Genomic DNA, 13,228 nt, shown 5'->3' with positions numbered 1-13,228 from the left:
GCTTCTGCTCTTCCTTCCCATCCTGCCACCTGCATGACATCCACACCCGACTCTGACAAGCACCTCACACAGGGCACAGGAGACAAGGCGTGGGGCAGGAAGGGGATCTGGGTGACCAGAGGATTTTCTTTTTCTCCATGTCACGCAGAATTCCCTCAACCTTTCCCAATGAATACAGAATCCAGTTCTAGCAGGAGAAGAAAAATCAGATCGAGTTCCAACTACAGTTCAAGAGCTGTCAGAAGAGAGTGTAGCTTAGGGAAAAAGGATGCTTACCCCAGAAAATTACACTGAGCAGCTGGCATCTGTCAGAGACAAAGCAGCTGTGACTTATTAGAGGCGGGGAAAGACATCTTGAGCAGACAGTGGCTCTTCAAGGCCCAGTGCAGCCACTCGATGGTGGTGTGACTTTGGGCAAGTCATGTATGGAAGCCTCAGTTTCCACATCCATAAAATGGGATTACCACCCACCTTACAGATGCTGTGAGGTGATATAATGGACGTGAAAATGCTTTAAAGTCCTTACAAACATAATGTTTGCACCAGAAATTGAGTTCTTGCTAAAAAAAAAAGCATCTTTTTATTATGAAAGACAGTATTTTAAAAACGCTGATTGTCATCTATTATATAGTCTAACTCTAGACCACAGTGTCTGTTAGTGTTAGCACCTAAATGTATGTTTAAACTCTAAGAGACCAAAGGAATGAGATGTTAACAGCCTTGATCGCTATTACCTGATGGGCCAGCTCATGAGCGATGATTTTAGTGACCAGTTTTCTGTCTGCCACTGAAGAAGTGTTGTTGTCATACAGAAGTGTCTCTTCTCGGAAGGTGAGCAAACCCCAATTTTCCATTGCTCCTGCTTCAAAGTCAGGAATAGCCACCAAATCTGGACATAAGAGGAAAGCAGTGATCAACCCTCCCCTCACCAGAGGCACACCCCAGTAAAATCAAATGCGCTATCCACTGCTTCTCTCGCTGTGCTCCTAACAAACGGAACCGTCCTTACACTAGCTTTGAGTACTGCTCTCCCACCCACCAGCTGAGGAAGACCTGACCAAGCCCTGTCCGTCACTGTTTCATTGTCCCTTAGTGAAAGAAAAAACCCAGTTCCTTCACAATGGACCAACTTCCCAGAACCAGGAGGATGAGGTTCTGGGACTAGTCTCCTGATGCTTTCCTGAGCTCCCGTTATAAAGTTTTTATGATTTGATTAAGATTTTCTCAGAAGTTAGAATCAGACTCCAGACTAAGACTAAGACTAGGCTGGTTTCTACCTATCTGACACCTTTGTGACAAACCCATAAACTTCTCAGTGGGGTTTTGTCCCCCCATTTTACTTGAAAGGCAGAGGAAGAAACGACAGAGAGAGAGAGAGAGAGAGAGAGAGAGAGAGAGAGAGAGAAAAGACAGAGAGAAAGAAAGAAAGAGATTGTTCCAACTGCTGATTTACTCTCCAAATACCTACAATAGCCTGGCCTGGGCCAGGCAAAGTCAGGAGCTCAGAACTCTATCTGGGGCCGGCGCTGCAGCTCACTAGGCTAATCCTCTGCCTTGTGGCGCCGGCACACCGGGTTCTAGTCCAGTTCGGGGTGCTGGATTCTGTCCTGGTTGCCCCTCTTCCAGGCCAGCTCTTTGCTGTGGCCAGGGAGTGCAGTGGAGGATGGCCCAAGTACTTGGGCCCTGCACCCCATGGGAGACCAGGATAAGTACCTGGCTCCTGCCATCGGATCAGCGCGGTGCGTCGGCCACAGCGCGCTGGCCGCGGCGGCCATTGGAGGGTGAACCAATGGCAAAAGGAAGACCTTTCTCTCTGTCTCTCTCTCTCACTGTCCACTCTGCCTGTCAAAAAAAAAAAAAAAAAAAAAAAAGAAAGAACTCTATCTGGGTCTTCCATGTGGGTGGCAGGGACCCAAGTTTTTGAGCCATCATCTGCTGTCTTCCAGGGCACACATTAGCAGGAAGCTGGATCAGAAGCAGAGGAACCAGGACCTGAACCAGGCACTCTGATATAATATGCAGGCACAAGCCAAACACCTTCTTAGGCTTTAAGTTCAAATACATTTTTAATAATCTTTATAGTGACAATTTTTTTCTTAAATTCTGTAGATCTCTATATTTTTTTAAAAGAAAAATTATTTATTTGAAAGGCAGAGTAACAGAGAGAGATGAAGAGACAGACAGAGACTGAGATCCTCCATCCTCTGGTTCACTCCCCAGATGTACACAAGAGTCAGAATAGGGCTCAAGCCAGGAATTCCATCCAAGTCTCCCACATGGTCAGCAGGAGCCAACAAGTACTTGAGCCACCTTCCAAAACATTCCTGAACAGGAAGCTAGATTGGAAGTAGATTGGCTGGGACTTGAACTGGCTCTCCAATATAAGATGTCAGTGGCTGCTTAACCCACTGCTTAACCACACTGGTCCAAATTTGTAAAACACTAACAATGTTTCTTGATTAAAAAAACAAAAAACAAAAAATAAACAAACAAACAAAAAACTTGGGCAAAAGCTCCTTCTAATCATGTTATAGTTGTGAAAGTCAGAGGCAGTGTTTGATCCTTACCCAATTTCTTAAGTGGGTACTGAATTTCAAAGTAGTTTTGATAAAACTCAAGCAGTTTCACAGTTGTTTCCAAGGCATGGTGAACTTGATCAATCTTTTCTGGTACTGCATACACAGAAACCTAAAGAGAAACATCACATATAATGTAAGGACAGCACAATGAAAACAATGTATTCAAGTGAGCACCGTCAAGACTAGTCATCTGAGAACTTTCACGGAACAAATTCTTACTTCCAGCTCTTTCAGCTACCAGCACCCCCTACCCTCCCATCTCGAGTTTGACAAATCCCTTCTACACACAGGATGATGTTCAAAAATCGACTGAAATCTGGTTTATTAAGCTGACATAACACCTGAAATAAACCGCTTGGGGTCATCTTACAGCAACTTATTAGCATTTATCTATTTAACTTTCTCTTCTCCCATTACCTACAGTTATCCTTACTTTTAAGTTATGAAGACTGTGCATTAACAGAAGGTGAACGCCAAATTTTAATTCACTGAATGCCTATCACGGGGCCTGGACAGTAACAGGCATACAACAGAGGAGTCACATCTAATGACAGACTTACTTCTAAAGCTAATATTTAAGGCAGAAATTGCATACTTATTGACACTAGAGAAACCATTAGAGACTAACGTACTATTTTCAGTGACTATGGTACAGTCAGTGCTTCTAGTAGTTGGCAACATATTATTTTTTGCTGCTGTTGGCTTATTTTTATGGACCATGTTGTTAAAAAAAAATCACACAGTGAAACAGTCATACTATGAGGGGCACACAGTAAGTAAAACCAACTAAGGGAACAACAGAGTCATGGCCTCCATGGCTCATTCACGCTGGGACTCAGGCTAAGGGGGAAAGCAGACAGACTCACCCTCATTATCTACACTGAGACTTGTTTTCTCTGGGAATAAGTTAAACTAGTACAATGTGACTATTGTAAATGAAGCTGAAATTTGACCAAAGGATCTACTTATTCCCATTTCTGAAACACAATGGAGTAGCCACAAAGGTGGTTTGTTCTGTTCTTTTCAACTCTTTTCCTTAAAAGAACATGTGCTATGAGTTCTTACTAGAGATAAACAATCAGGTTATTATTATTATTATCAAGCTTGTTCTAAGGGCACCCGAAACATTAAGAAATAAACAAAGAGCACAATCTAGCTTGGAGAAAAAAAAAATCTTAAACAGAGCTCTGAGTCTGGGTAAGAGTATGCTCCACAATGTTAAATGGGAGTCAACTGGCACCTCAAGCCTTAAGTTGACAACTTAAAACTGTCCTGGGGGCCAGTGCTGTGGCATAGTGGGTAAAGTCACTGCCTGCAGTGCCAGTATCCCATATGGGCACAGGTTAGATTCCTGGCTGCTCTACTTCTGACCAAACTTTCTGCTATGGTCTGGGAAAGCAGTACAAGATGACCCAAATCCTTGAGCCCCTGCACCAGTGTGGAAGATCAGGAAGAAGCTCCTGACTCCTGATTGGTGCAGCTCCAGCCACTGTAGCCATCTGGGGAGTGAACCAGCGGATGGAAGACTTCTTTCTCTCTTTCTATGCCTCTGCCTCTCTGTAACTCGGACTTTCAAATAAATAAACAAATCTTAAGAAAAAATTATTTGTTTATTTATTTGAAAGTCAGAGTTACACAGAGAGAGAAGAGGCAGAGAGAGAAAGAGAGAGAGAGAGGTCTTCCATTCGATGGTTCACTCCCTAACTGGCCGCAATGGCTGGAGCTATGCCAGGATCTGAAGCCAGGAGCCAGGAGCTTCCTCTGGGTCTCCCATGTGGTTGCAGGGGCCCAAGGACTTGGGCCATCTTCTACTGCTTTGCCAGGCCATGGTAGAGAGCTGGATCAGAAGTGGAGCAGCTGGGTCTCAAACCGGCACCCGTATGGGATGCTGGCGCTTCAGGCCAGGGAGTTAACCCACTGTGCAACAGCACCAGCCCCTAAATAAATCTTTAAAAAAAAAAATTGTCCTGGCCAAATCTCTTGCAAAGATTTTATGGGAGATTTCTAAAAACACAAGCATAAAGATCCCTGGTTATTCCCAGAGGAAAGAGTTCTTTAAATAACAGCTTTATCAGGTTTAAGTTATTTTTTTCCTTAATTTAATAAAAATCCAAACTGGGAAAACAACACAAACACAGAACCAAACCTCATCCCCAAAAAGGACAATATTTAAAATGCGGCCTGCAAAATTTATAAAGACAGAAAATATTGGAAGCTTCATATTAAATAAGTATTAAATATTGAATTTCCTGAAAAAATTTCAGCCTTCCTAAACCCATAATTGGACACATAAAAAGGCATAAATTCCCAAAACAAAAATAAGCAAAACAGAATCAAGCCTACCCAGAATAACTGATTATATGGAACTTTAGGAGAACGAGATAAATTATACACAATGCCCCAAGCTGGTGGGAGGATACATAAGGTAGAAATGTTTTTTAGTGGAAATTTGGCACAAAGTCATGTTCATGACTAAATATGAATAAATTTAAATTACAATTTCACATGGATAATACTGCTGAAGGCTCCACTTGAATGCTGAATATCAGATGTGGTATCCACATATAACCAACCGAATTTAGATTCTGATTCTACAAATGAGAACTGTCTATAGTAAAAACAAAAGCAGGCAGTGATACAAAACAAAATGAAACAAAAACCTCAAGATAAACAAAAGCAGTGTATCTCACAACTTGCCTAGAACTTTCCAGGTTAATCTTGGCATTCCTGAAGGCAGAGACAGGTGTAAGGAATGAAGAGCAAACAGAAGTGATAAAAATGGTTCCCTTTCTTTAGACCTTTCACAGGGTTCACTGAACAGGACTTGTAAAATGACCTACACCAACCTTTGACACTTTTAATTGATGAGTAAGAAGACATTAGTAGATCAAGCCCTATAGCCTTATTTTGGAATCTTGTTATATAAACCTATTGTCCGATTTTACAAAATAAACTTTACAAAACAATAGCCATCCTAGAGATTACAACTTTTTGGCAGAAGAAAAATCCCTTGGTAGGCCTCAAGTTTTAAATTGCTGATCCCTATACTGACAGTTTTCATGTCTCTTGGTTTAAGTAGCAGCACATGGTGGTAGTGGTAGACAGTACAGTTTTGATTATGACAATTGGTAATGTAAATTTAAGTCGATAATTTAACCCCTCTGAGACATCGTTTTCTGATCAGCAACACTTCCCCTCTGATCCAGTTCATAAAGTGAAAGAACATTTATACACGAGTGTCTAGGGCAGCTGCTGGCACAGCGTTAACTCCACACATTCTGTTTCTCCTTGTTTCCTCATATAAATTGAGGAAATAAACTACTGTCTATTTGCATAATGTTAACTTTTTTGAAATACATTTTCAAGAAACTGGATTGGAAGCAGGGGAATTAGGACTCAAATCGGTTCTTCAATATGGGACGTGGGTGTCACAAGCAGGAGCTTAACCTCAATGCTCACCCAAGTTTTAACTAACTGAAATCTAAAAAGTCACATAAGGCTAGTAGCTACCATATTACACAGTATAATTCTAGAAACTTTAGTATACATATACAGGGACACTTCACTGAAAAACAGAATTGAAAGACAAGTTTGTTTTGTTGTATAAAGTTTTAAAATCCATGTTTTTCCACAATACACATTTTTGATGAACTTTTTGAAGACCCCTCATACAAGATTTCAAAATTTTCTTGAACCAAATAATCTTTTAATTCCATTTTTTTACTTTAAAAAATTGACTTGTACAATTGTTTTGTTTTTAATTAATTAATTTAAGATGCAGTGAAAGAAAGAGACAGATAGTGAGAGAGCTCCCACTCACTGGTTCACTCCATAAATGCACGCCTGGCTGAAGCTGATAGGAAGGAACTTAATCTGGGTGGCAGGAACCGAGTTTCTTGAGCTATCACCTGTTACCTCCAGGGGCTGGAATCAGGAGAATTAAACTGAAGCACCCCGATGTGAGATGCAGGCACCTTAACCACTAGGCTAAAAGCCTACCCCTCCACAAAGTTTCTGAAGTACCTTTGTACTCGTAGGGTTTTACTAGAATTCTCTAACAGTTAAGCACTAAATTAGCAAGTCTGGTTTAGCTCGGGTGGTCTAAAAGCTTCTTCATAAGGCAGCTGCCAGGAATTCCTACCAAGGACTGGCCTGTGACAGCGTGGGCTCAGGGAGGACCACCACACCACATACCAGGGTTCCATTCATGTCCTGACTCAGGTTCTTCATCTCGCCCACAACGAAGGCAACCAGGTAGGTGCTCATCTTCACACTCTCAGCAAACTCATCCTGAACAAGTCCGTCTTCCACAAGCACTGATGACTTCTGTAAACAAAAGGGAAAGACAACAAGTCTTTAAATGCAGCAGCAAATGACAATGACAAATTGAGAAACAGGAAATTGCAATAGGAGGTAAGTACTGAAGATGCTGGCATACTTCAGTCCCTGAGCACAAGGGTCTGGGAGCCTGGCCCTAGGTCTGTTTGTCCCGTCCTCTTTCATCATAAGGATATACTGAGTGCACTGAAATGTTGAAGCAGTTTTTGGTCCCAATTATGGTGTTAAATAAATGTACACTAGAGACAGTAAGTAGCAGTGGTTCAGTTTCTCCCCTTCAAACTACCACCAACCCAAATTTCCCCCCATGGAATGTGGGAGTGCTCCACCCCTCTGCACCAGACACAGCCACAGAAGGAGGAGCCAGCACCGGGGGCAGGGGGGCATCAAAGGCAGAAGCACCAGAGAAGTCTGCAGCAGACACAAGGTAAGTGAACACAGGCCACGCTGCAGGATCTGCCGACCTTGAAGTAAGTTACATTTTGGGATACTAGGCAAGCAGGCATCCATCCCTCTCAGAGAAAGATTAAGGGGAAGAGAGCAGCTGGAGTGGGGCTGTTGTAGTGCTGTCTTGTTTTAGAACAGACCACGTTCTCCCACGTTCTCTGCTGCCAAGAAGCGGTTGACCCCGCAGCCTGCTGGGCATGGCTGCTCCTCTCCCCCAGGCACATGCATTCTGGAGGCTCCCATCAGGCTGAGACAACAAAAGGACCCCCTAGGTTCTGTTCAGCTTAAAAACAACTCTTGGTTTTACCTGCCTTCCCGGCAGAGCTATAACTCAAGAAAGAGGCTCATGTTCTTGCAGTCCACCGACAAATCACAATATTGATTTTGCGTTTACCAGTAAAACATAAGAACTTTCATGGTTCAATGCTATCAAACACCACTGTTTATAATAGAAGGCTCACTGTGCCTCAGAAAATACCACCCTTATCTTGTACTAGCTCCCAGGACTAATATTTGCACACACTTTTGTAAACAGCACACACTTCTCACTCTCTACCCATATGCTGCAAGCCCAGTTCTCTCTCTTCCCTCAAGTGCTCCTCGGGCTGCCTTGCCAACTGATCTTAAGTATTTTAGGAAAGAATATTAACATATATGATTTTAGTTATGCTGAACAGGTGCCTGGCAGAGGAATTCAATGTTCTTAAAGAAAGAGATCCACTCATTCAACATCCAAGGAGATTCAACATTCAAGGAGAACAGTACCTTAGGCATATTTGATAAAGCAGTGTATTGTGCATCCCTTACGATCCTGATGATAAATGTGGCTTTAAATGCTGGTTCATCAAAACAGGGAAAAGCAGATCTTGCTGCCAGAGGTTCAAACTGAGTTGCTGCAAAGTACCTAAAACAAATGCAAATTTAATCCGATAGTTATTCAGCACCTACTGAATAAACAGGGTACCCTGCCAAGGACTATAGATACTAAGATAAACATGGTGTAATCCCAGTCATTAAATGACCACAGTCACCTGGAAGGGGCAGACATTTATACAATGGGCAGAAACTTGGGTCAGGCTGCAAATCACGTCCTAACCATGAAAAGAAGCAGTGGGAACAAAGGGTAAGAAACAAATCTGGCTAAAGGTTAACACACTATAACAAAAATATTGGTACAAAAGTCTTAAGAGGGCCTTAAAAGATGAGAATACTTGAAAAGGTAGAGAACAAAGAAAGAACACTCCAGGAAGTGTTAGAAGCACAGGTCCAGGGATGTGGGGCAGCTGGAGACAAGGCTACAAAGGTCTTGAGGCCAGTATTGTGGCCGTCATCTGGAATACTTACATTCCGTAATAGCATCCCAGCTCCTTCACTTCAAATTCCTGCTAACGCATTGGATGCCTGCCATCTACATGGGAGACCTGGATGGAGTTTCTGGCTCCTGGCTTTAATCTAATTCAACTGTGGATGGGAGAGCTCTCTTTCTCTCCCTCTCTCTCTCTCTGATGGACAATTAATAAGAAGGGTGATCATTAATTGCCACTAATCATCTGTAGATTTTTTTTTAAAGATTTATTCATTTATTTGAAGGGCAGAGTTACAGAGAGGGAGAAACACAGAGAGACAGATTGAGAGGTTGAGAGAGTGAGAGAGAGAGATCTTCCATCTTGGTTCACTCCCCAGATGGTCCCATCAGCCAGTGCTGGGCCAGAGACTGAAACCAGGAGATTCATTCAGGTCTCCCACGTGAGTGGCAAGGGCCCAAGCACTTGGGCTATCTTCTGCTGCCTCTCCCAGGCCATTAGCAGGAAGCTGGATTGGAAGTAGAGCAGGCAGGACACAAACTGGAGCCCACATGGGATGCTGGCATTGCAGGTGGCAGCTTAACTTGCTACGCCATAACACCAGCCCGTGAATAGATTCTTTCCACTAAACCTCAGCTTCACAACTCGCACTTTCAGGAAGGCTTTACTCTCTTCAGAGATGAAACCAAAAACCTCCTCCTCCTGTATCACAGCACCAATAGCTAAGAAGGCAAAACATGAATCCTCAGTTTAGGTTAGGGGAAGAACATCAAAAGAAACAGGAGGAAAATGCAGATTTCCAATATAAGTAGAGGAACAACACAGAGGGAGACCATCCAGAGAGCTACATGTGCATGCCCTGCTGTGCACATCTGAGGTTCAGTCAACACGGCATGTACAAAACCTCCTATTCGGATGGGACAGCCACTCTTGCTTTCCACTACTAGAAAACAGGTAGAAAAGAAAGAGTATGGGATATGGAACCTGAAGACCCAATCTCTAGACTTCGGGTAAATCCATGATCCACATCTCAATTCTCTCATTTGTTAAATTAGGAGTAAGACAGGATTTCCTGCCAGTCACCCAGTGTTTATACCAGAATTAAAACTCTTCATAACACAAACTTGTATACCATGAAACCCTACATAGATGTTTATTACAAATGCCAAGATAACCATAGCTCTTCTTTTATGCTTGAAATCGCTGTACTTTTTTTCTGGTAAAGTTGTGCCCAGTTACTGTTTCCTAGTAGGAGTGCACCCAGTACCAGGTGAGACAGGCAGCAGTGAACACATGTGAGACAAGGCAAACACAGCATGTGTCTAACATTCCATTTCTCCACTGTATCCAACTTTTAACATCCTTACCTAGCCAACAGAAGATTCTGGAAGAGGGACCGTGGGACAGGGGATGATATTTGATGATATCCTTACTACTAATGTAAGAGAGCCAAATTGTGGGGGCAAATGAGATTACAACATTCTAAAACAAATAAAACCTTTAGTTGCCATTAAAAGAAAGGCAATCACAACTATCTCACATAAGAGTCCGTTAGAGAAGGCTGCTATCTGATGACACATATAAGCTGTCCTCTCTATGCTGAGTATCTCAAATCCTATTCTTTCACTGGTGACTCTATTTGCGTTAAAACATATTAGCCACATCTTCAGCACTTCTTCAAATATTGCTCTACAAGTATGAATCAGCTGGGGGTTAAGTACAAGCTGTAAGTGTTGGGGACAACAATGTACAATGAAAAAGAGCTGTGAACTAGGGAGGCAGTGCACCTGAGTGGTTAAGAATGTGCTTCTGTAGCTAGAATGGCCTTGGGTTCAAGTCCTCCCTCTGCTATCTGCCATCCATAAGATATGGGAAGAGGTGCTTAATGTACCTTTTCCTCCTCAGCTGTAAAACGGACCTAGCATTGATATCTATCATTTTAGTGGATTAAACAGGATAAAAGAAATAAAACGCTTATCATATTTCTAGCACGCCAGAACATGTGGGCTCTTATTTCATTAGATTTTAGGAAAGTGAACATGAAGTTCAATACAGCACGTGAGGTCTGTGAGAGAAAACCAAGGGCCACAGCACAAATAGTCTGGAGACAAATCCTGTCAGAAATGAGGAACTGCTGAAGGATCAGAAACCAGAGGCTGCTAAGGTTGTCTGCACTTACAGATAAGCACAGGAGTCAGCAGCCCGGTGGAAGACCATGGGGGAAGGGAGCTGTGGCAAGATTTCCCATCAGGACGCCTGTTAAGAGGGTGCTTCTAGGTCACAAGAAATACAGTGTCTACAGACTTTTACACACAGTCTGATTATCCGGTCAACAAGGAATAGATCCTTAATTACTTTACCTATCAGTTTAAATATTTATTCTAATTATACCTCAGAGGGAAAAGTATAAAGACTTCTCCAACATATGAAGCAAAATTAAAAATTGCTTTGAATTACAGCTTTCAGACATCCTAAAGGTATGGTCTTCCACACTCTTATCTTGTAGCATGGCACAAAGTCATGCAGGAACATTCACTTTACCCTGAGCAGATAACTAATGAACTTGTATTTTGTACATAATAGCAGAGTTTCATGATTCATTTTTAAAATAGATTTTAAAATGCCATTTAAAATATTGCATTTCTTATTTCAAGGAACCATATTCCATTTTTTGTAGCATTTTCCTCAGCTCAATCCAGCCAGTGGCAAGTCAACAGTGGCCCTGTCAAAGACCACCTTACTCTGCCACACACTTATTCCTCCCACAATACACTAACAGGTAACAAAGATTCCAAGGCAATCATCTGTGCACCTCAGAGCACTGATATGACTGCTACTTAATTGTATGCAGTATGCACTGCATCTTTCCAGATTTCTGAACTACATGCCAATAAATACTAAAATTAAAGTACAAAATATATGGTCTAAAAAGTGAGCTGGAAAACCTTGTTTTGTACCAACTGTTTTGTTTTTTCCAAACCAAATTCTCTCCTAGAGTTTTTTTAAAAAAATGTTTCCATCAGAAATCCAATAGTCAGGCTGGTACTTAAAAAGACACCAACCAGCCAATATTAAGGGTACTAAAAATGGTACATGGAAGTCCATCACAGTTCTTCCTGCCCTCTTCTTCTAAGCACCCCTGCCCAAGTGCTGCACATTAGTAAAATGGATCTAACAGAATAACCCATACTCTGCTTCACTGTGATTTCCGCATGAACTGGGCAGGATGATGAAGATTTGGATTCATCTTATACCAAAAGCTCAAGGTGACTTAAGCTTTTGCAATAGAGAATCTGACACAGAATCTTATCCATCTCTTTCCACCAGCACATGCTCCCCCACTCCCACCCCATTATAATTATGCTCAAGGCTTTTCCCCAGAGATGTAAGTTCTTCCAGTCACCATTCCACCACCTGCCACATCACTGGCTAAATCACCCTCAGCCTGTGGTGTGGGCCAAGGGCCCCACTCTGCAGAGGACACAACACAGACCCAGAATCACTGAGACCTACTTTTTCTCACGATTCTCGTCTGTGTAGGTGATGCCGTAAAACCCGTAGTAGGAGCGGGAAATGTTTGCCGAATACTCTATCCTCAAGCTGTAATTGTGCCCCTCAAGGAGGGCTTCCGGGGCCACAATGGCAATCTGTTCATGAAATGGATACTCCAGGATCTCAACTTGCTTTTCTTGGCTTGAAACCGCAGACATAAAGGTCACTCTTGAAATATTATGGCCTGTGCTATGAAGAATGATGTTCCATGTGGCCTGAATAGCCTGAATTGAAATTGTCACCGAGCCCCTGAATGTCATGGAGGTTAGGTTTGGATGTAGGTTAAGTTCATAGCGTAGCGGGATAACGGTCGTGGGAAGCCTCATCTGTGCCCATGGAAACAGCTTCCCATTTGTGGCAATTGGCTGAATTAGTCCCATGGACTGGTTTTTCTTATGGCAGCCTTCTTTGGTAAAGGTACACCTGGGCAGCAGGTAAATCACCATGATTACAGAAACAGCCACCACAATGACAAAAGCACAGACCACCATGGTCCTTGCAGAGGGCACTGAACAAGCCCCATCCGGGCTCTGCCTGTAGCCAGCCGCGCTGTTCCGGAGGCCTGAGCTCCTGTTCATGAAGGACATGCCCAGCAGCTTTGCGGATGACTCATAGTCCTCTTCCTCCTCGTCCATCTCATGCTCACCAAGACCCCGTACCAGCAGGCGGGACCCCCGCGGCTCATACTCCACCTCATCGGGCTCTAGAGGATGTAAACAAGGTTCTTTGGCTAAATCCACCACATCTGGTTCTTCCTCAAACATGCTGTTTTCAATCATATTCCTGGGGAGCTGCAGCCGATCTGAAAGACCAAAGCAAGGACAAGGTTCCGAGTTAGGGAACACAGTTCACAGCGAGATGTCTTCTTGCAGGACCACATTTACGCTAAGGCTGTTCTTTAATCACCAGGACTTTTTCCCATCTCAGAGCTTCTGAATTAATAAATAAGGTGCGTACGACATTGAATCATCCATTTAAAATGCAAGCATAAATAATATACCACAGTCA

General features: G+C 42.8%; 1 protein-coding gene across 1 annotated transcript in view; it reads right to left on the bottom strand.

Annotated features, from left to right (window-relative positions):
- Positions 1–13,228, bottom strand: part of LNPEP (leucyl and cystinyl aminopeptidase) — a 101,999-nt gene that overhangs the window by 41,065 nt on the left and 47,706 nt on the right. Inside the window, exons 2-6 of the mRNA XM_008261965.4 lie at positions 12,182–13,022; positions 8,130–8,268; positions 6,774–6,905; positions 2,568–2,688; positions 735–889 (exon numbers count right to left, since the gene is read on the bottom strand). Coding sequence (XP_008260187.2) covers positions 735–889; positions 2,568–2,688; positions 6,774–6,905; positions 8,130–8,268; positions 12,182–13,022 — 1,388 coding nt within the window. The remainder of the gene's footprint in view (positions 1–734; positions 890–2,567; positions 2,689–6,773; positions 6,906–8,129; positions 8,269–12,181; positions 13,023–13,228) is intronic.

The sequence above is a fragment of the Oryctolagus cuniculus genome, chromosome 14 (assembly GCF_964237555.1).
Source record: "Oryctolagus cuniculus chromosome 14, mOryCun1.1, whole genome shotgun sequence".
Taxonomy (NCBI): Eukaryota; Metazoa; Chordata; class Mammalia; order Lagomorpha; family Leporidae; genus Oryctolagus; species Oryctolagus cuniculus.
The sequence above is the reverse complement of the archived record's forward strand: the minus strand, read 5'-3'. Positions and strand labels throughout refer to the sequence as shown.